The sequence below is a fragment of the Artibeus jamaicensis genome, unplaced genomic scaffold, assembly GCF_021234435.1.
Source record: "Artibeus jamaicensis isolate MK-2021 breed Jamaican fruit bat unplaced genomic scaffold, CSHL_Jam_final contig_1998, whole genome shotgun sequence".
Taxonomy (NCBI): domain Eukaryota; kingdom Metazoa; phylum Chordata; class Mammalia; order Chiroptera; family Phyllostomidae; genus Artibeus; species Artibeus jamaicensis.
Window position 1 is genome coordinate 10513446 of NW_026521407.1, and position 23444 is coordinate 10536889.

General features: G+C 38.5%; 1 protein-coding gene and 1 pseudogene across 8 annotated transcripts in view; both read left to right on the top strand.

Annotated features, from left to right (window-relative positions):
* Window positions 1–23444, top strand: part of ACACA (acetyl-CoA carboxylase alpha) — a 278851-nt gene that overhangs the window by 120123 nt on the left and 135284 nt on the right. For all 8 annotated transcript variants that reach the window (XM_053654887.1, XM_053654891.1, XM_053654894.1 and 5 more), the window contains 5 exons: window positions 3267–3391; window positions 12000–12113; window positions 13302–13415; window positions 14312–14401; window positions 16004–16122. In XM_053654887.1, the coding sequence (XP_053510862.1) occupies window positions 3267–3391; window positions 12000–12113; window positions 13302–13415; window positions 14312–14401; window positions 16004–16122 (562 nt within the window). The remainder of the gene's footprint in view (window positions 1–3266; window positions 3392–11999; window positions 12114–13301; window positions 13416–14311; window positions 14402–16003; window positions 16123–23444) is intronic.
* LOC119062719 (uncharacterized) lies at window positions 21450–21604 on the top strand (annotated as a pseudogene).

Consider the following 23444-nt stretch of genomic DNA (forward strand, 5'->3'; position numbering starts at 1 on the left):
TATAAAGTTCCCTGTATTTCTTTATAGCAGAACAGTTGTTTAGAAGAGCAGTTTAGAAAAATATACCATTTAAAATAGCAACCCAGAATAATAAACACTAAGGAATAAATCTAATAAAAAATGTACAAGACTTTTTAGAGAAAATTATAACTAGTTAGCAATAATAAAGAAAATCTAAATAAATAATCATGGTCTTAGATTGAAATATATACTTGCAAAATGTTAATTCTCCCTAAAGTCATTTCCAGATTTATTAACATTGCAATAAAAATCCTAGTATGGTATTTTCATGGAATTTATCAAGCTAATTCTAAAATTTTCATGAAAGAAAAGCCTGACAGTAATCAAGTAGCTGAGAAATATAAGGTAGAGGGATTTTTCCAGTCAAATATCAAGATTAAATGTAAAGCCATATTAATGAAGAGATGATAATATTAGTGTCAATACGGATTAATAGACCAATAGAACATAATAGCTCAGAAATAGGTCCACACACGTGAAAACTTACTTTATAGCAGAGCAAGTGTTCATTTGCAAAACCAAAAGAAGAAATTGAATCCATTCCTTGTATTATATACATACAAAAATCAATTCCAGATGAATTAAAGCCTTAAACATGTACTAAAGAGGCAAACTATTAAATTTTTAGGGTAATATCCTTATGACTTCAGGGTAAGGATGATTTTATCATACAAGACACAGCAAATGCAGCCTATAAAGATAAAGGTTAATTAATTTGACCCCACTTAAGAACTTTTGTTTATGAAAAGATACCGTGAAAATACGTAGCTCAGTGGACTGAGCGCAGGCCTGTGAACCAGAGTATCACGGTTCAATTCCCAGTCAGGGCACATGCCTGGGTTGCAGGTCAGTTCCCAGCAGGGGCCAGTTCCCAGCAGAGGATGTACCAGAAGCAACCATACATTGATATATCTCTCCTCTCCTTCCCTTCCCCTCTAAAGATAAATAAATAAAGAGGAAAAAAAGAGTGAAAATACAAGCCACACACTGGGAGAAGATATTTACAAAACATGTACCTAAGAAAGGATCAGTATCTACAATCTATAACGAAATCCTATGAATCAGTAAGTAAAAGACAACCTAAGAGAGAAAAGATTGAAAAGATCCAGAGATTATTCACAGGAAGGGGAACACACACTTCTGAAAAGACGTTCAATCTCAGTATTAATTAGAGAATTGTGAGCCAGAACCACAATGAGACTGGCAAGAATTAGAAAGGCACACTGCTTCCACTGCTTCTGTAAGCGGAAATGCAAATTTCCAAAGAGCAGACCACTTTAGGAAATGGTTTGTCAATAGTTCATAGAAGAGTTGAATTTCTGTATCTTCTTCAACCTAACAGTTTCACTTTAAGGTAATATACTCTAGAGCACCTTTTACACATGCTTATTGTGAGACATACATAGGACTCTTTGTGGCAGCATCGTTCACAGTAGTAAGGAAGACAGGAAACAATCTAAATATATACAAGTAGAACAGATCATTGAGTTTTAGTACAGTGTATTTTATTTCTACAATGGATTGCTATACAGCAGTGAAAATGATGACCCAAGGCACACAGTGAACAAAAGGATGACTCTCAAAATGTAATGTTCAGGGAAAGGTCCATACACAATGATTCCATTGTAACCAACTTGAAAAACAGAAAAGATGAAAGTTTTGTGATTAATGTAAAGAAAAGCCAAAGAATGATTAACATAAAATTCAGCTTAGTAGTTGTTTCTGAGGAGGGCACATAGGAACCTTGAAAGGGACCAAAACATGTTCTGTTTAAGAAAGGTGGTAGTTACATGGATGTTTATTTTATATATTTCTCTGTATGGATGCTGCACAATAAAAAGTTTCAAAAAGAAAACACTTGGTATCATTGCTTTCTTTCTGTGCAGTGTCTCTCCCCTGGGTAAATATTCTTTTTTTTACTTCCCCTGGTCCTAGTAATTTCTGTTACCAAGAAATATTTCTGTTTTCACTTCAAAGCTAAGTCTTGGTTGGGAGAAACAGGAATTTATATAGGACTTTTTAAACAGCCTCCATTTATTTCTAAATGGGTCTTCTATTAAATTGGCAGCTTTTTAGATATTGTAGTCCATTGTTTTTCACATATTTTTTAGTTTCATTTCGAAAAAACAAATCTTACATTGGTCTTTGATATTTAAAACAGATCAAAGCAGAGTTGCCCTGGTTGAGTGTAGTTAGTATTCTAGGAATCCCTGGTGATGCAGTTTGAATGCCACTGTTTTGTTTTGTAACTTAATATGGAATCTGAACTGAGGCGATAATCACTTAGTATTGTTATGATTTCATAAAATTCTGACCCTTGAGACTACTCAAACACTAATTCTCCTTTACTTGGAAATTTAATTCTGAGGTAAGCTGTTTCCTGAAGAAGTGACTATTATATCTCATGCTAGATTTCATCCCAGTATATCTGAAGCTTATGCTTCTGTTGCAAAACAGCTTTCCTGGCCAGAATGAACCTGCCCCTGGTGGCCCTATGAAAGGCCAGTGAAAATATCCATAACTGTGCTCTCCCTGCAGACCTTTTGACTTAATGCAGGGCTCTCCTTGATCTATGCCTTAGTCTGGATTTGGCATTCCTAGGCATTTCTTAGTGTTTCATGGACTTACAAGGGAAAAGTGTTGATTCCAGGGGTAGCAGCCATCCTTCTTGTGGGTATTAATACATTTGTGTGGTTTTATTTTGAAGTAAAACTATTCCTTCTAGTTAGGGTGAAACATTTTTAGTGAGTCAAACAGGGAACCAGACTCTTAAGTTGGAGCAGACTTTAAAGATCATTGGGTTTAATGGTGTTACCATTTCTTTTCAAGTAGCAGAACCTTCTCTTCTAGGGAAATCATCCCAGGAAGCTAAATGAGAGAGTTTAGAGTAAGGGTGGGGTGGTTGAAGTTACTCCTAACCCCTTAGCCTCTCGGTACACCCTCCTCCACCTCTCAATTTTTTTTTTTAAATGAAACGAGGCTCAGAGACGTTAAGTGATTTGTCCAGGAACACATAGTAAACTGGCAGCCTGAACTAGGCTTTGAGCTCAGGACTTACACCAGATTGCCTGATTCCTACCTAGTCCAGTGTTCTTTTTACTAAACCACACTGCCAATTCTGTCCAACTTCCTCCAAGAAGATTTTTGTGATATTTCCTCTCACAGCTTATCAGGAGAATTATAAATAGCATGTAAATGTGAACATTCATAGATGGGTGAGGACCATTTCTTTTCGCTGCTTGCAGGTCACTATGACAAATGTGTGTTCGCCCTTCGGGAGGAGAATAAGAGTGACATGAACACTGTACTGAACTATATCTTCTCTCACGCTCAAGTCACCAAGAAGAATCTTCTGGTCACAATGCTTATTGTAAGTGCAATTTGTCAGAACTTGTAAGGATGATTAATGATATGAAAAAAGTATTTCTCCTTTTGATGGCTGTGGTCAAGAGAAAAACACTTGTCTTTTATAATTGTGTGATGTATGGGGCTTGGTTTGTGGGCTAACAGTTTCTCACATCTTCCTTTGTCCTTGACCTGAAGGGAACTGCTCCAATCAGGAAAGAATCATTCTGACTATTAGGCATATAATCACGCACAGAAACTCAAATCTCTTGACTCTACTTAGGGATGCCCTGTGCTTCTTCATTCCTGTTGTCACTCATGACAGTACCTTTAAAATTTAGTCTTATTCAGCCACTGTACTTTTTCATTAGAAGTCTTGTTTGTTCCATGAATGTCAGCAGTGACTCTCATGTCCAAAACTTAAAAGCAAAAAATAACTGTTTGAAATCCAGTACTGCCCCTCCCTGACCAAAGAAAACCATTTAAATGTATTCTGCATCTTCTTTTGTCCCTTTCTGTTTTATTTACATAGAAACCTAGGCTCAGGTTATTGTTCTGGTAGTAGATATGTACTTTTGTGCCCATAACTAGTAATAATGAGAGTTTGTGGAAAGTGGGAATAAGGTAAGACTAGTAGGTGTGAATAGGACTGACGTATATTTGACTGGTGGGTGGAATTTTTGGTTTTAAAGATGATTTGTAAATCCTTCAGATTTTGCTGGTTCAGTTAATTCTAGGAATCGGAGAACAACAGGGCTATTCTTAGAGTCCCCCCACCCCATGAACAATTGCCTTGCTTTTGCATGTATGTCTTTTGGGGGGGACTAGAGTACCTTTGGCTTCTAGATTTTCCTTTTCTTGTCTCTGTGGAATTAGCATTTTTGGTACCTTAATTCTATCATTCCTTCTTGGAGGGAAGAAACCATAAATCTTCACTACTATTTTTTGTTTCATAGTTCAGAATTTGGGGAATCTATCTTACATCTCTGGTTGACAGTAGAGTCACTGATTCAGTTAGCTGCCTAGCTGGTTAACTCTCTAGGACATACAGTATTTTTCAGACCATAAGATGGACCTAGGTTTTAGAGGAGGAAAATAGGGGGAAAATTTTTGAAGCAAAAAATGTGGTAAAATATTTAATAACGTAAATAACATAATATTTCACCAATGTAAATGTAAACAGAACTCAACAGCTGCATTAACAACCATTATTTCTCCCAGATTTGGGGTGTGAAAGGTGCGTCCTATAGTCCAAAAAATACGGTAACCTTTTGTTAGAAATTAGATACTTTTACAAGTATTTAATTACAGGATGAGTTCATTACCTTTGCTACCCTAGAATGGCTAGATGGTGGGGAAACCAGAAGAAGCATTTGAAAGGAAAAAATATGTATATCAGTACTATGTAATATTTCACTTTCCCCAAATGACAGGTTTCGAGAAAGAGGTGATATTATCTCTGGCAACAAGACTGATTTTTTTTTTCTCAATCCAAGAAGGACGATCTCTGATTAGTTAGACTTTTTTGCTTTTTAATTTTAATACGAAGATTGCTAATTCTCATTTTGATAAAGCCAAGACTTTCTAGCAGAAAAGGGTAATAATGAGAGAGTGGAAGAATCTGTCAGTCTGACCCTAAAATGGGGTGGAATTTGCCTTTTTAGGAAGCTAATTATGGTGAGTTTTCATTTTATTATGATTACGTTTTTAAGGACTTAACAGTTTTCTGCACTAAAAATAGACCAAAGCCCAGAATCCTTGGAGCAGCAGAAGAGTAATGATCGTCCAAGACTGTCGCTGGGTTTCTTAAATTCTAATTTGTAAGATATAGGGGCTCGGCTCGCTCCTTTTGCGGAGTGATTGTAAGTAACGCTTGCCTTAAGAATCTCATTATTGGAACACGGAGCCATATTTCCTCTGAGAATTCTGGAGTAGCTTTGAGCCGGGGCTGTTCATTTCTCAAGTAATCACGCTGGTGTGATGGAGAGAGAAAATGGCAGCTGTTCGGAGCTCAGGCCTTCAATTTTCTTCAGAGTCCAGTCACTCAAGTGTGTAATTACACGGGGGTGCTGCAGAGGCGTTGGGCCCTGTCAGAGAACTGGTTTGAGGCTTTGCTTTCTGCTTTTGCCAGTCAGGACAGGCAGAAGCCAATGGGGCTGTGACTTGCTGCTGTTCTTTTTCTCTCCACCTTGTCATCATGATTACTTCTTACCTGTGTGGATAGTACCCAAACTTTCTTTCCAACAGGCTGAGCACTTTGTTAGTGTTTGGGTTTGCATGAATAGGATGGGGAGGAGAGGAACAGGAGGAGAAGGAGGAGTAAGGTTGCAGATGTGAACCAGAAAGATGGATTTGTCCTTTTCTTTATTTTGGCATCTCACATTTTTCTTTTAAAAACAAAACAAAACTTGGTAAACATAGTAGGATCTGTAGGCTTTCATATCATTAAATTTCTCTTGAACTATCAGCTGTTTGCACTGCATTTTAGAGATTTGGAGATCAAGAAGTTAACTGATATGATTGAGCTGAGGTCCTGGTAGCAGTGACTTAAGGAGCAGGAATGAAAGCTCCAAATGTGCTCCTTTCTGATCTGATTTTAATGAATGCCAGAAAGGGGCTTCCTCTTTCCTTCTTTGGCAATGGTCAGGTCCCCCCGCCCCATGTCTGCATAACTGGTGGTAGCTGGTAAAAGCCATTTTAGCTGTGTAGATTACTCTTTCTGTTGGTTTTACTGTCTTTTACAGGTAGCACCTGGACACGGTAGCGCTGCTTGAATCTCCTAGTTTGTATTCTCAGCTGGTTTCACTTTCTTTGCTTACCTTGGCTTCCTGATTGGTGGTTATGTGCCCAGCATTCCAATCTCTGCCTTCTAGAAGTAGGAATGTTGATGGTGTGCTTTGCTGAGCTAGATGCTGATTTCAGGGGACTTTTGAACCTAAGAGTCAGGGATCAAGAAAATCCGGGTTTCCATGAATCAGTGTCACAGAGCGTGGGCTGCTCCAAGGAAGCCTTCATCCCTTTCAGGTATTTACACAACTTGCTTAATGGTAACTTGCCTCAAGGACTCACAAGCAAATATCTTCTAATATTTCACCTTATTAGGATAGCAGAATGTCAAGTAAAATGCCAAAGTTCTGTCCAGTTTTCTCCATTTTGAGGAATACAATGCCACAGTTAAAAAAAAGTCTGGAAGACTAATAGTAAGTTTAATTTTTTAAAGATCTCCTGATTTTTTTAATTTAATTTTCTAGGAAAAAGCTTAGAACATTGTTTATGCTTACTTAGAGATATTTAGGAGACTCTTTAATCAGCTTAAGCAATTTGGAACCAGTAAAAACTATCAGCATCCTCATAGCTGTCTAGGTAGCCAAGTATCGAACACATATCCTATAACTACCTTGACTTGAGAAGTTGTCTGCTCACAACTCATATCTTATTTCTGGTGTGGTCCACTTGAGCATGATATAAACCGTGCTTTCTTGTGAGCAATGCCATGCCTTTGAGCCTCTGGGCCCCCGGTTTGACTTAGACAGGGGTCATTTAAAAATGCTGATCTGTGCCTTTCCTTCCTCCTGCTAGCACAACTGCAAATAATTTTGTCCAGTGTGTGGTAAAGAAGAATGTTTTTCTCAGTGAACCCAATTTACTGAATAAGTGTGATATAAACTTCTTAAGTCTGTCCCATGACATTGTTAGAATGTCAGAATGTCCAGCTGTGACTGGAAGAAGCTTCCAGTCCATTGCTATTGGAATTAGTGCTTCACACAGCTGAACATAGTTAATGTCTTGGGTGTGTTGCTCATTATGTCACATTCTTTTCATTTTGAATTGCCTTCAGTATTAGGATGCGAAGATCAAGGTAGACTACTTTTTGCTCTTCTGGCAGTCAGCTCTGTAACTCCAGTTATGGTTTTGACACTTAAGCATGTTTGTTATATTTCCCATCATTAGCCACCCTCAGGGTTAGGAATAAGAACAAGAAATAACTGTGTGGTACCACACTTAACCATTGCTGAGTAATAGTTTTTACTTAGGCCTGCAGATTTATGCAAGTGACCTGTAGTCCCAAAATCAGCAGGTAAGCTTATTAAATGAACTGCTTTACAACGAGAAAACATCTGCTGACATAACCACCACTTAATGTCCTCATTACAAAATGTTTACCAGGATTAGACAGTCATGTTGGGCTGTCCAGTTGCCCATGGAAGTCTGTCTCTAGGCTAGAGGACCGTAAACTTTCTTTTGGATGTTTCTAATCTTCATAGCTCACTTTCACATAGGTACTGTTTCTTTCCCCTCTCCCCTTTCCCACTTCCTTTCTCTCATAGTGAAAAGACGAAATCAAAAAGTGGTTTTGTGTGCTTGCTTTCTTTCTTTTTTAACTTAGAACAGGATCTGTATAATTAAGCAAGAAAGTAACCTTATTTTTACTTATTCGTTAGTTTAATCTCAAGAGGTAAATCTGGATTTCCTTTCAAAGAAAGAGGTTGGGTATGTGGCAGGTCTTCTCATTTTGTCACGTTGACTTTTCTGGTTACTGTTGAGATTTTAGTCTAGCTATTTGCAGAATAGCATTGCCTAGGACGTCTCAGGTTTTTAAATATTTCAGTGGGTCATTGTGATGATTAAAGTAAGTACCTCAAAAAGGAATATGTTTTCTCAATTAGGAACAACAGGTAAAGAGGGATTTATGTTGGTTCCCCACCCACTGTGTCACTTTAATAGCAGTTTCTCTTCTTCCCACTCAGATGAGCAAATTCCCTGCATTAAATAGGTGAAAACAGTATGCATTTGCACTTCCTTAACTATAAATCCCACCCTGTGTTTTACAACTCTGGACAGTTGGAGCAGACCTCTGGTTGGTGGATTGGGGAACCAGGAAGTATTGGGTTGGCCAAAAAGTCCATATTTTTTTCCATAAAATAAAAGACGCATTTATCATTTTTACCAGTAGCTATTGATTTGGATATTTTGAATATGTCAGCTATATCCTGATACTGGCTTCCAGTGGGTAGAAGCCAGGGGTGCTACTAAACATCTTCCAATGCATATAACAGCCCCACAGCAAAGAATTATCTGGCTAAAATGTCAGTAGTACAAGAAATTTCTCAAACTACTTTTGACACGTTTGATCAGGCACAGCACCTTCTCCATGCACTGCACACAGTTTTTTGCGTTTAAGTTGCCTTTTTATCTTTCTGGAAATAATAAAGCATATATGCCAAAAATGTTGTGTATTTTCTTCCATCTTTAATATTCAAGTAGCTGCACAAAAATTCACCAATTTGATGGGTTTTTTTCTTTTTTTTATTGATTATGCCATTACAGTTGTTCTATTCCTCCCTTCATTCCCCTCCACCCTACCCCCCATCCTCACCATTACCCCCCTTTAGTTTATGACCATGTGTCTCAAGTTCTTTAGATTCTATATTTCCCATACTATTCTTGCCCCCCCATCAATTTTCTATCTACTGTCTATGCTACTTATTTTCTGTACCTTCTCTCCCCTTCTCCTCCTCCCCCTCCCCTATTGCTAACCCTCCACGTGATCTTCATTTCTATGTTTCCACTCCTGATCTAGCTGTCCTTTTAGTTTGTTTTTGTTTTAGGTGTGGTTGTTAATAACTGTGAGTTTGCTGTCCTTTCACTGTTCATGTTTTTTTAACTTCTTTTTCTTAGGTAAGTCCCTTTAACATTTCATATAATAAGGGCTTGGTGATGATGAACTCCTTGGATTTGATCTTATCTGAGAAGCACTTTATCTGTCCTTCCATTCTAAATGAAAGTTTTGCAGGATAGAGCAGTCTTGGTTGTAGGTCTTTGCCTTTCATGACTTGGAATACTTCTTTCTAGCCCCTTCTTGCCTGTAAGGTCTCTTTTGAGAAGTCAGCTGACAGTCTGATAGGAACTCCTTTGTAGGTGACTGTCCCCTTATCTCTTGCTGCTTCTAGGATTCTCTCCTTCATTTTAAGCTTGGCTAATGTAATGATGATGTGCCTTGGTGTGTTCCTTCTTGGGTCCAACTTCTTTGGGACTCTCTGAGCTTCCTGGATTTCCTGGAAGTCTATTTCCTTTGCCAGATTGGGGAAATTCTCCTTTATTATTTGTTCAAATAAGTTTCCCACTGGTGGCTGTGCCTTTTCCCCTTCTGGTACCCCTATAATTCGGATGTTGGAGCATTTAAAGATGTCCTGGAAGATCCTAAGCCTCTCCTCATTTTTTTGAATTCTTGCTTCTTGACTATTTTCTGCCTGGCCATTATTTGCTTTCTTCTGGTCCACTCCATTGATTTGAGTCCCAATTTCCTTTTCATTGCTATTGGTTTCCTGTGCAATTCCATTCATTTCAATTAGTTTCGCCTTCATATATTTGTCTAATTTGTGGCTATAATCAACCAGTTCTGTGAGGATCCTGATCACCAGTATTTTAAACTGTGCATCTGAGGGTTTTGCTATTTCTTCATCACCTAGATTTATAGGCTCTGGGGCTTTGAGATCTTCTTGAGCCATTTTTGGTCTATTTGCGCCTGTTAAGTATGAGTAGCGGAGCATTGGACTCTCAGGTCGCCAGGTTGTGACGCTATACGTGGGGGCGGGGTCAGAGCAGGGAAATGGCAACCCCCTCTGCTGTTTCCCGCCGCTAGGTGAGGAGCAGAACCTTGGGTGGTTCACCAGGGTGGGGCCCCTCAGGTCACTGGGTTATGACGCTGTATGTGGAGGCGGGGTCAGAGTGGGGAAATGGCGGCGCCGTCTGCTGCCGCTCGCAGTGGGGCCTGCTCAGTCCTGTAGTCTCACCGCCCACTCCCTCACTTGTCTATCTGTGCACCAATGCGCGACCACAGTCAACCCGCAGCCCTGCTCTCTCGCTGTTTCCTAGAGGTCGCTCGCTGAGTCGCTTACCAGGTCCAACCCTGCGCCTGGGTTCCGCGTGCCTGAGTCCGTCTGACCGAGTTTTCCTGTGCTACCCCGCTCTGCCAGCTGCTGGTTTCGCCCCTCTTACTGGTCAGGCTAAAGAATTTGTTGTTATCAGACTTCCGAAAAGTTCAATTTTCTGTGTTCTGGTTGTGTTTTCTGTTGCTATATTTAGTTGTCTCTAAACTTGGTTGTGAGAGAAAGCACGGCTTCTCCACCTATGCCTCCATCTTGGTGGAAGTCACTGATGGTTTTTAAATGCACACTGATATGACAGCTGTCACAATACAATTTAACAAAATTGTTTCAAGTGAAGTTAAAGACAACTAAGCACTACTGGAGCCAGTGTAGGGAAAAAATCTAGTGGATTTTTTGGCCAACCCAGTATATTTCCTGCTTAAAAATGTTTGAGAAGCCCGTTTGCCAGAGTAGTGATGTTAAGTGCTTTAAAACTACTTACCCTGTGACATGGAAAGTAGAAAAGGTGTTGTAGAAGAGGGTTGTAGAAAAAGTGTTTTGGGAAATGTGTATGTGCCTCAAAAGCCAGAAGTCCCAAGCTTTTATTTATACAGCTGTGATCATGGGCCATACCGACCATCTCTGAGATGGGGAAGGTCTGGGTATGAGATGGAGATTCTCTAAGAAAATGGCTGATAATCAAGGTGGGGAGGAGAGGAAAAAGCGTCAGGAAGCTGGGATCTGGTTGTCTTTCATATCCAGTAAGAGAATAAAACTTCACTAAATATAAAGGCAGTTATTTCAAGTAGAGGGAACTATACTGAATTGTGTGTATTTTATGTGGTGTGGTATTAAGAACTACTACTACAAATAGCTCTGTACATTTCAAAAAGGACAGATCTTTATAAAAACTGCATCTGCAGCCTTTCAGCTTAGATGAGAATTATATAGATGAATTTAGGGTCTCAACTGACATTCTCCTGGAGAAGAAATATTTTTCTCAAAACATGATAGAGGTTTTTCTTAACAATTTTTAATTTTTAGGAGAGGAGGGACCCATCATTGAATAAAGCATGGGTTGTATGATAGGGGCTGGTTTTTCCTCCTCATCCGTCTAAAGATTCACCGTGTTTAGGTATCCTGGAATGATTCTTGGTACAGTGAAAGGATAAATGATTTGGGGTATAGAATTGTCAGAATATGAGATGGTGTTTTTATTTAGTGTGTGTTTATAAATGAATAATTTGTTCTTGTGTTTCTGTTTTGCACCCTCCTGGGATGCTGAACATTTGGTTTGTGGATGAAAACCACCAGGAGCGGTTCCTTTCACTTTACATTTTGCCTTTTTTTCCCCCCAAAACTGGGAGAGGGAACAGGAAGCCTTTAGTCCCCATATTATTAATATTTAAAACCTCTTAAAACATCATCTTGTTATTTCTTACTTAGAGTCCCTTGACCTCTTTTGAGGGTCTCTGATGATTTCTTCTGCCTGTGAAAGGTATAGTGTTGATTTATAAAGAAATACATTTGGAATTTTGAATCTGAATGACTGAGGGATTTAAGGTTCTTCTAGCAGCAGCTTCCTCTGGGATCATCTTTACCATATTGTTTGGATTCAAAAACAAAACAAAAAAACAGGAAGTTTGCATTTTTTATATTAATCCAGCTGTGTTTACTTGGCTTTTATTCCCTTTTCCCCAGTTCAGACCTATCCACGGTTTCTTTTAATATGCACGTGTATGTTTTTTTCACATAAACAATTAGGATCAGTTGTGTGGCCGGGACCCTACTCTCACTGATGAGCTACTGAATATCCTCACAGAGCTGACTCAACTCAGTAAGACCACCAATGCTAAAGTGTCACTTCGAGCCCGCCAGGTAAGGAGATGTGTTGGTTATCTTGAGGGAGGAATGATTTTCATAGATTGGGCAATGAGCTTTTATTCAGCCATGCAAATATCTATGTCCCGTTGCCCACAGAACAAATGTTTTCTTGTGGTATATTTGTGGTATGTATTTTTTAAAGAGACGGGAAAAGATGAATGTTAAGTCCTCTAAAATAGGAGCCCTTTCCCCATACAAAATCCTGTTACGGTTCTCCACCCTTTCTGCTAGCCCTATGATGGTAAATCAAGGTCATGTGGAGGAAGGCAATAGCCTCCATATTTCTTACTTCCCAAAGGGAGCTTAGAAGCAGGTGAAAACTTTTAAGTGTACGGGGAAAAAATCAAGTGTGGAAAGCAGAAAGAATGAAATGAATCTTGGGGCTAGCAATCAGAACAACCCCAGAGAAGTCCAGTTAGTTTCACCCCGTAGTCTTCATTTCCATTCCAAAAGGTTTCAGCAGGGAAGCCAAGAGTTGGCGCTCCCTTTGTGTTTCTGTGCATGGGCACTGACAAGGAAGCAGCATTTGAAGCTGTTCAGTGACCTTCTGCTTTCTCTACAATTGTATCCATGTCACTGAACTACTCAAAGTTATTGAACCTCTCAGTGACCTGCTGAGAGTATTCAGGTCCTACCGTGTCCCTGTTTGTTTGTGAGGCTGCTTTCATTCTCTGTGCCCCTCATATGCATTGGTGTTACATCCTGACACCTTTTCCTTGCTACTGAGTACCTGGGGCTGTCAGAGCAGTTTTTCCTAGTCTGTCTACTTCAGAGTTGCAAAAGGCTAGCTCTGCTGCGTCCACCTTCCCCACAGCTGCTCCCTGCCAGACCTGATTCCCAATTAACAGCTAGTCGGGCAGTCCCCAGGACTAGCAGCTTTGCAATGGTAAATCACATGCACTGATGGAACTTGATTGAAGCTGTTTTCTCTCCCTTCCCCCTAACCCCATGGGAAATAGCCCACAACGCAAATCATGGTGAGAGTCAACTGAGATGCAGTATTTGGTGGCATTGGCTTTATGTTACAGGACCTAGAAGTTGTTTTTACTTAGTCTCTGTTTTATCTTTGATGCCTGCACTTAGAGATTTATATTTATTGCTTTTGTATCAGAGCTGCCTAATAGGAGCCTAGAATAATCACTCCCTCAGGAACTTATGCCTCTTATTTTGCTCTCACTCTAGGTTCTTATTGCCTCTCATTTGCCATCATATGAGCTTCGCCATAACCAAGTAGAGTCTATCTTCCTATCAGCTATTGACATGTACGGACATCAGTTCTGTATTGAGAACCTTCAGGTATACTTACAGCCCTTTTCTACCTCTCTGTACTCTTGTTCTCTTTGTTCCCAAGCATAGTTCAATTAAATAAGCAATCAATCAATTTTGATTTTTCATGTAATGAAGTTTTATACCTTGACTTACTAAAATGATTTATACTTCTGAATATTTTTTCATTAAAAATGCTGTTAGAATTGTGGCTTAGCTTAAAAATCAAATAGGTCTGCCTGAGTGTCTTATTGAAGTTTACCTCTTGTGCTTTAATTGTCTTTTAAAGCTTCCGAATAAGCTTTATATAGAGCCAATTTTATAAAAGAGTACTGGCTAATTTTACTAGTTGGAAGGACCTGTTGTTTTTTAAACATCATTTTCTCAGGAATGACTTTTTATTTGTCTACCTGAACATAAGGATACTACTGTTATATTTAGCCAAAGGCATCTTCAGGCTTCCTGTCAGATTTCCTTCTGGGAAACCTAGTGATGAAAGAAGGGTATTTTTGTTTATTTGGTTCATAGTTGAAATAGAGGGTTTCAATTGGGGTTCAAATCTATTGGTTTATGATAGTGGAGTACTCAGATGATATTTAAGAAGTTGAGTAGAGATATATCTCAGAAAGAATAATAATAGTCATAAACACTTATATTAGCATATAATTAATGCATTGTTTATGTATTCTAAGAATTATGTATATTTTAACTCTTTGAATGCTCACAACAGCCTAAGAGTATAGGTTATCGTTATTTTCCCCATTTTGTAGCTTCAGGAAGCTGAGGCATAAAGAAGGTAAGTTCATACATGGCGTTCATAGACAAAATTCTTAAGTTTTACTAAAATGCTTCAAATGCTAAATTTTGTTTATTGAAGTTGTTCTCTTTTGGCTGTAATGGTTTAAGTTTGTCTTTGTACCTTCCAGAAACTCATCTTGTCCGAAACATCTATCTTTGATGTCTTACCAAACTTCTTCTATCACAGCAACCAGGTAGTGAGGATGGCAGCTCTGGAGGTAAGTTTTCTTAGTAATGTAATATGACATGACCTTTTTCTTGGTTTCCAGTTGATTTCTTCTGTCTATTTGGCTATTGCATCAGTTCTTTTTCTTTGGCTTTAAGGTTGGTTCCTAAGAGTAGAATCTTCTTTTCCTCTGAAACTAATGCTAAACCCAAATGTCTTGCTTTACCCAAATGTTTCTGCTGAACTAGTCATCAGCTTCTGGGCTCTCATCATAGGAAAATAGCTGCCCGTACTTGTTAATAGTCTCTACTTTCTAGTTCTATTTCATTATCCCATTTCATAATGAATTAGGATTTCCTATAACACAATAAGTGAAAAAATATAGGGCTGATCATAACATGTACCATTTTGTGTTTTAGGCCAAATAAAATGGATTTTACTTGTGTCCTAAATTGTCAAGCAGGTCTTATGAAATATTTCATCACAGGCAAAAGTGTCATAACATTTAATGAACTGTGTTTTAGATGCTTTATTTTTCTCATTTAATCCTACAATTACTTCATGAAGTAAGAAAGGGAGACTGAGAGGTTAAGTGACTTGTCTAAATTCACATAGATAATAAGTGGAAGAGTTTGCATTTGAATCTAACTCACAGACTTTTCTGTTTCCACTACAGCTCACTACCTCATTAGGCACAAAAATTGCAGGCCCTGAATACTACTGTACAATTGCCAAGTGGATATTTTTTGAAGATGAGGAAAAGGAGTGTTTTAGATGATCTTATGTAATATGACATCACTACAGTCTGTCGCAAGCTCTTTTGAGTTACCCTATTTGTATTCTGTGGGTAGAGCGTAATGTATCCTACTCAGTAAATACCAAATTTAAAAAAATATCTGTGTTTTACAGTTCTTTCATGCCATTTAATGAGAAATCTCCTTATGTACCTCAGATGCTGATAGAATTCCATGTAGCATTTCATATGCTTGGCAAATTGTCTGTGAAGTGCATAAGGTTGGACTGATGATTTTGCTGAGATGTAGCCTGTTGCTGTTTCTTTTAACTCTTGAGTCAAGTAGTGTGTTTGAGGTATTATATATCAAATTATGCCCTAGTGCTTTTGCCTAGTGTTTGGGGGATATAAACAATCTAAAATTTATTTTGGGCAATGGGCAAACAAAACAAAACAGAGGAACAAGGTGGTAAAAAGACTGGACTATCCTAGAAGTCTTTCTGTCTTCCCTCTCCACTCCTCAAGTGGCCCAGAATCCACACCTTTCATTTTTTTCACTGCTTGCTTTTATCTTCTGTTGAAATTATCATGCATAATGAGTTAATAAGTTGTGATTCTGTATGCTCTCTTTTGCCCAAGATCCAACCTTCTCCTGTGTTCAGGTTAGTGTGAAAGGCATGTGGCACACCTAGAGGTGTCCAGCCAGGCAGGCTAGTTTTGCTTTCATTTATAGTCATAGGTATAGTTTTAAGATTCCAGCTTTGTTAATTAAAGCAACACTTTTATACAGAGCCTTGAGACTTCCGTCATCACAGACCATCTTCTCTATCAGATACCTCTTTTCAAGACTGTCTTTTCCCTGGCTACATCTCTTAGCCTCTGTTTTTAAAGTGTATTTACTGGGGATTACTTTTTAAACAGGTGTATGTTCGAAGGGCTTATATTGCCTATGAACTTAACAGCGTACAGCACCGCCAGCTTAAGGACAACACCTGCGTAGTGGAATTCCAGTTCATGCTGCCCACGTCCCATCCAAACAGGTGAGTTTGAGCGGGTATGTGCACCTGAGCCAGCCAGCACTCCATCAGAAGAGTTAAGGGGAGTAATGTGTATGACAAGCCCATGTTTTTTACAGTTAGAAATGTAGAGCAGAAAATGAACAAATTTAAACCATGAGAGAAGAGTCTCCTCTGCTCACTTTTTTGACCTTTGACCTTGAGAGATACAGTATGCTCTAATTAGGATACAAATTTAGGATTACTTTATTTTTGCTTACATTTTGTCACTAAGGAAACATAGTTCTTTTTTTTTTTAAGTTAGAAAAAATTTACTAGCATTTTACTTGATGGAACTTGGCCAGAAAATTACTTTTTTAGCAGTCGAAGTGAACATTTGGATATAAAAATATCTTTGCTAGAATGCTTTTTGTTTCAATATGTTTTTCTATATAATCCAGTTTCACTATTTCCCTAAAATCAGACACCTGAATTTAGCAATTGACGCTCAGTTTTTAAAAATCACACTTCAGAGCAAAATTAAATTAAAAGTAAATTATTTAATTAAGTCATGCTAATGCCACTATTTTTTCCTTCCTAAGTTCTTAAAAAAAATAAAGTGTACATAAAGAAATTTGTTTCAGTATTGCATTGGTTTTAAAATGAAAATACTTTGTCTTGTTTACTCATCTATTTTTAAACTATTCTGAGGCAGTGAAAACCTAGGAATTCTACCTGCACATACATTCATCCCCTTTTGTATTTTCATTCTTTTTAGTAATACCACAGGAAATATAAATACCAGAGCCAATCTTAAGTTGCCCCCCTCCATTTCTTCTTTATAGCCTTTGGTTCTTCACTTTATATTACAAAGTACTGTGTCTTTGGGGACCCTTAGTCACAGACACCAGAAATAGCTTTGTTCTGAATTGCCACTTCACCCAAAGCAGTGGAAACCCTTCCTGGAGACAAAGAAGTCTGTGCTGAGACTTTCGGCCACTGGATGCCACTGTTGATCCAGCATAGGTCAGCAGAAGAGCAGAGAGGCATCTTCGGGAAAAGTACTTCTCTTCTTTGTCTCAGAAGATCCTTTCGCTTCTCTACCTCAAATATACCTTACAGCTGGCAGAGAAAAGCATTATGTCCTTGATTTCACAAGCATCTCTCAGTGCATTTTTGCCTCCATGGATTTCAGAATCTCATTTTCTAGAAACGAATGGTTGTCCTTCAGCGAGTGGCAAAGTACTCACGGCACACTGGGCTCAGCTCTCAGTCGTCTTTCTTTTCCTGCATCCCTTGAATAATTGTAGAGAACTAGATGCTATAGTTACTGCTCTTTGTAATTCTCAGGACATCCTCCTTTTCTTCCTGCTTCCTACTACCTCTTCCCTTTGGGCAGTGATTTGTAGTCAGGCTGCAGAGCCGCTTGTGATTTCCTTCTCTCCTCATCGCTCCCCCTGTCTTTCTGAATTGCTTTCCCTGTCCTACTTTTTTATTTGTGGATATGTGTCCAGTTTGGTGAAGGATAGTCGACTGGAAAATGAGACAGATGCTTCTTAACTGTTAAGAAATCTTATTCACCTTTCTATCTCAAGGCTGTGAATCTTAATTATTTCTGATATGGTTTCAAACCTTGTACACTTGTCCCTCCCAACATCTGAAGTGTACACACCCCCATGGATGAAAGACCAGACTTGGACAGACTGTAATTCTTTCACCTCTGAAAAGTGTTTGGTTGTGTGTATATAAAATGATACACTGCTGGATTATTATTACTGCTATTGTCATTATTATTGGTATAGGCTTAAAAGTAAAGATAAAGACAAAGGAGCAAAGAAAATAGCCTTCTAACAACCAGAAAAATGTAAAAACTATTCTAGTGCTTTTTTTAGATCTAAAGTTTCCCTTAGTATAGGAGTAGAAAATGTCAATTAAATCACAGAATGATATTCAGGTTAGAGTATAATTTATTCAGTAATTACAAGTTGAAATTTTTTTTTTTTACTTTTTAAAGATTTTATTTATTTATCCTTAGAGGGGAAGGGTAGGAGAGAGGGAGAGAAATATCAATGTGTGGTTGCCTCTCAATGCATTCCCTGCTGGGAACTGGCCTGCAACCCAGATATGTGCCCTGACTGGGAATTGAACTGTGATCCTCTGGTTCACAGGCCTGTGCTCAATCCACTGAGCTACACCAGCCAGGGATGAATTTTATTTTAGAAGATTTTATATTTTCTTACAAATGTTTTTGTTACAGTGTGGAATTGTGACCTTATTCTGACACCAACTGGTATACTGCAATTCAATCCTGATACTAACCACCTCAAATTAGAGCAGATGCAATAGTTATGGGCTCAGTTCTCTACAAAACTGCTCCTAATTCAGATGAGGCCACTGGTGGGGTTCCAAGGCCACCACATTTTTGACCAATTGGCTACAAATTTGGGAGCTTCCATGGTACCTTTAGGTTCGACATTTCATGAGAACAACTTGATGGAACTCAGGAAAGCACTATACTTATAATTACAATTTTATTATAAAGGACACAGATCAGGACCAGCCAAGAGAAGAGACACATCAAGTAAGGTCTGGGTGGGCCGTGAACACAGAGCTTCTCTGTTCTTTTCCTGTGGAACCAGGGTATGTCTTTCTACCATCATATCAGTGTGTTCACCAACCAAGAAGTTTCATTGAGCTTCAGTGTCCAGAATTTTTATCAGGGTTTCATTACAACAGCATGACTGATCGAATCATTGGCCGCATGATTAAACTTAATCTCCAACTTCTCCCTCCTCCACTGAGGTCCATCTGGCTCAAAGCCCCCAACCCACTAATCACATGTTTGGTCTTTCTAGGGAGCAGCCTTTGTCCTGAGTTATTTCATCTCTGAGCATAAATTCAGGTGTGATCCAAGGGACTCATGAATAATGAAGACACTTCTGTTACTTGAGAAATTTCCAGGATTTATTCTCTCTCTCTCTCTCTCTCTCTCTCTGTCCCTGTCTCTCTCTCTCTCTCCAGGCATAAAGGCCAAAGTCTTTATTATATAATAGGTCTGCTTGGTTTATTAAAAAAATTCTAGGGTCTCTTTGTTTTTAGCTAGTTTGGAGCCAAGTTCCAACTTTTTTCCTTACTCCAACACTATTATTCTTTTCTGTTCTTACCATTTTAAACAAGCAGGTAATAAGCATGCTGTTTCTTATTCTATAGAAATAAGTTACAGGAGACTATTTACCAGTGTGCATTCCACTCCCTGTCCTATAAGGCTTCAGGACATGATTATGTCGACTAACCTCCAAGTTAATGATTCTAAGAACTATCTAGGGGGTGAGCTGGGATGGGAGTAAAAAACAGAAAACTGTACTTGAACAATAATTAAATAAAATTTTAAAAACTATCTAGAAAGTGTTATAAAAATACATATCTTGGGGTCCTAACTCCCAGGATTCTGATTTGTTTTGAACCAGAGTTCAGGGGACCACTTTTTGAAAAAGCTCTGATAATTCCGATGAACAACTACAATTGAGAATCACTGTTGCTAGACCAGGCGCTGTACAACACCAGTACAGCAGTTCCCCTGCCCTCGGAGGATACATTCCAAGGCCCCCAGTGGATGCCTGAAAGCAGGGATAGTGCCAAACCCTATGTATACTGTTTTTTTCTTACATACACATACCGATGGTAAGTTTAATTTATAGATTAGGCACAGTAAGGAATTAACATCAATAACTAATAATAAAAGAACAGTTAGAACAATATCCTAAAAGTTATGTGAATGTAGTCTTCCTTTCAAAATATCTTACTTTGTTATACTTACCTTTCTCGTGATTATACAAAATGAGACAGTGACTATGTGATAAGATGAAGTAGGGTACTCAGAACAGTGCACAATTTAAAACTTACAAATTGTTTATTTCTGGAATTTTCCATTCGATATTTTTCAGACCTTGGTTGACGCGGGCAAATGAAACCACAGAATATGAAAGTGCAAATAAGGGGCACTACTGTGTAATGTGAGCCACAAATGTAATTTCAAATTTTCTATTGGCCACATGTAAAAGGGTAATAAAAATAGATAACATTACTTTTAACAACACTGTATTTAACACATTATAATTAATGCTATTTTAATATATAGTAAAAGTTATAAGATATCTTCTATTCTAAGTCTTTGAAATTTGTAGTATATTTTATATTCACAGCATGTCTTGATACAAATTAGTCATATTTCAAGTCTTCCTAGGCACATGGACAGCCCAACACTAGACCAAAAATTAATTAGGACTATTATACTAAGTATTCTTTATTTTATGTTAATAGTAGTAACCCTTGGAGAGATTGAAAAAAACAAAACAAAACTCTTCTTATGTTACTTGTTCTTAGTAATTACAGGAATTATCCACATCTGATATTATAGATATTCTGCTGTGTTAATGCATACTTTTAAAAATATTCAATGAGAACAGAGAATAGATATGAGTATAAATACTTATCAGTGTAAAACACAATTTTATAGTATTTTCCCAATTGGGGTTAACAAAGCAAAAATTTCTGGGGGAGAAAATAGATGCATTTTTTAACCAATTTTTGCATTTTCTTTCTTGGCACTTGGTCTTTACATTCCTACTCAGGCATTCATTTCAAGTAGACTACATGTGCCCAGCAAATCCTTAGAAGGAATATATCTTCCTACGGTGCATTATCAAAGCAAGATTCCAGTCTCCTGTTGTGTATGGGATCTCCTGGTGGAATTCCATCCCTGCAGTTTGTTTTTGACTAGTGATTTAGCCCTCATGGGTCAGGATGAAATACGGCTTTCTGTCTACAAACTGACAACAGCAGAGTAATTTTTTCGGGAAAATGTCTGCTACTGTTTGGGTTGAAGACCCATGTAGAACATGTTTTGGTTTTTAGGGAAGTAGACAAAACACCAGTAATTTCTATTGCAAGTAAGTGGAGCAGCCTCTGGGAAGGGAGAAGCTCCACCCCCACCCCGCTTTTATGGAAGGGGCACATTTGGGCAGTTAGTGGGTAGCTGATGTGTTTGGTACCTTTTTATTTTTGTTTAAATTTATTATAGGACTTTGTATTGCTTGGCATTTTGTAATACTTTAAAATGTTTTTATTTTACTGTGGAAAGAACATTTAACATGAGATCTACCCTCTTAACAAAATTTTAAGTGTACAATATTGACTCTAAGTGCAGTGTTGTACAACAGATCTCTAGCACTTATTTGTTTTGCTTGACTGAAACTTTTACTTGACATTTAGTTACCTCTGTGTTTCAGTATAATTTGGCTTTGTTTTTTCCTCATACTGCTCTCAATATTTCAAAAAAAAGCAGATCATCAAAGAGTTTATTTCTAATATTAAGCTTTTCATAGTGGTAGTAATGTAGCCAATGAGGTTTATCTAAGGCACAATTATTGCTAATTGAAAATTACTTTTGATCTCAATGACGTTGCTCATCTTTCTTGCTAGGTGGGCTTCAGTCAAGGTATGTTATCTTCTTGATCTTCTACTGAAGACTTTCAAGTTTTTTCAAAGAATTATAGTTGCAATTTATTTGGCATTCCCAGGTCTTATTCACCAGAGGATCCAGTTATTAGAGCTTCACTCAGGGAAGCTCCTGGTGTAAATATACCCTTTTCTTCTTAAATTCCCTTGAGTAGCAGCAGCTGTAGAGACTTTGACTTAAGCATAATCGGAAACCTATACATATGTGGCACATGTGTATGTCTTTTTCTGTAGCTTCTTACTGTTGAAAAGCTATGTCCTACTGTAGGTGAATTATTTTGAGAGGAGACAATTTTGCTTTTTTTGTTTGTTTTGTTTTTGTTTTTAATTTATTTTTTATTGATTATGCTGTTACAGTTGTTCTATTGCCCCCCTTATTCCCCTCCACCCTACCCCCCATCCCCACCATTACCCCCCCTTTAGTTTATGACCATGTGTCTCAAGTTCTTTAGATTCTATATTTCCCATACTATTCTTGCCCCCCCCTCTATTTTCTATCTACTGTCTATGCTACTTATTTCCTATACTTTCTCCCCCCTTCTCCTCCTCCCACTCCCCTATTGCTAACCCTCCTTGAGATCTTCATTTCTGTGTTTCCACTCCTGATCTAGCTGTCCTCTTAGTTTGCTTTTTTTTTTAGGTGTGGTTGTTAATAACTGTGAGTTTGTTGTCCTTTCACTGTTCATGTTTTTTTAACTTCTTTTTCTTAGGTAAGTCCCTTTAACATTTCATATAATAAGGGCTTGGTGATGATGAACTCCTTGAATTTGATCTTATCTGAGAAGCACCTTATCTGTCCTTCCATTCTAAATGAAAGTTTTGCTGGATAGAGCAGTCTTGGTTGTAGGTCTTTGGATTTCATGACTTAGAATACCTCTTTCCAGCCCCTTCTTGCCTGTAAGGTCTCTTTTGAGAAATCCGCTGACAGTGTGATGGGGACTCCTTTGTAGGTGACTGTCCCCTTAGCTCTTGCTGCTTCTAGGATTCTCTTCTTCATTTTAATCTTGGCTAATGTAATGATGATGTGCCTTGGTGTGTTCCTTCTTGGGTCCAACTTCTTTGGGACTCTCTGAGCTTCCTGGATTTCCTGGAAGTCTATTTCCTTTGCCAGATTGGGGAAATTCTCCTTTATTATTTGTTCAAATAAGTTTCCCACTGGTGGCTGTTCCTCTTTTCCTTCTGGTACCCCTATAATTCGATGTTGGAGTGTTTAAAGGTGTCTTGGAGGTTCCTAAGTCTCTCCTCATTTTTTTGAATTCTTGCTTCTTGACTCTTTTCTGTTTGGCCATTATTTGCTTTCTTCTGGTCCACTCCATTGATTTGAGTCCCAGTTTCCTTTTCATTGCTATTGGTTTCCTGTGCAATTCCATTCATTTCAATTAGTTTCACCTTCATATGTTTGTCTAATTTGTGGCTATAATCAACCAGTTCTATGAGGATCCTGATGACCAGTGTTTTGAACTGTGCATCTGAGAGTTTTGCTATTTCTTCATTGCCTAGATTTATAGGCTCTGGGGCTTTGAGATCTTCTTGAGCCATTTTTGGTCTGTTTGCGCCTGTTAAGTGTGAGGAGCGGAGTCTTGGACTCCCAGGTCGCTGGGTTGTGACTGTATGTGGAGGCGGGGTCAGAGCGGGGAAATGGCGACCCCCTCTGCTGTTTCTCGCAGCTTGGTGAAGAGCAGAGCCTTACGTAGTTCACAGGGGCAGGGCCACTTAGGTCACTGGATTATGATGCTGTATGTGGAGGCGGGGTTAGAGCGGGGAAATGGCGGCGCCCTCCGCTGCAGCTAGCCACTGGGGCTGCTGGCTCTCGTCCAATCGCCCACTCCCTCGCTTGTCTATCCACACAC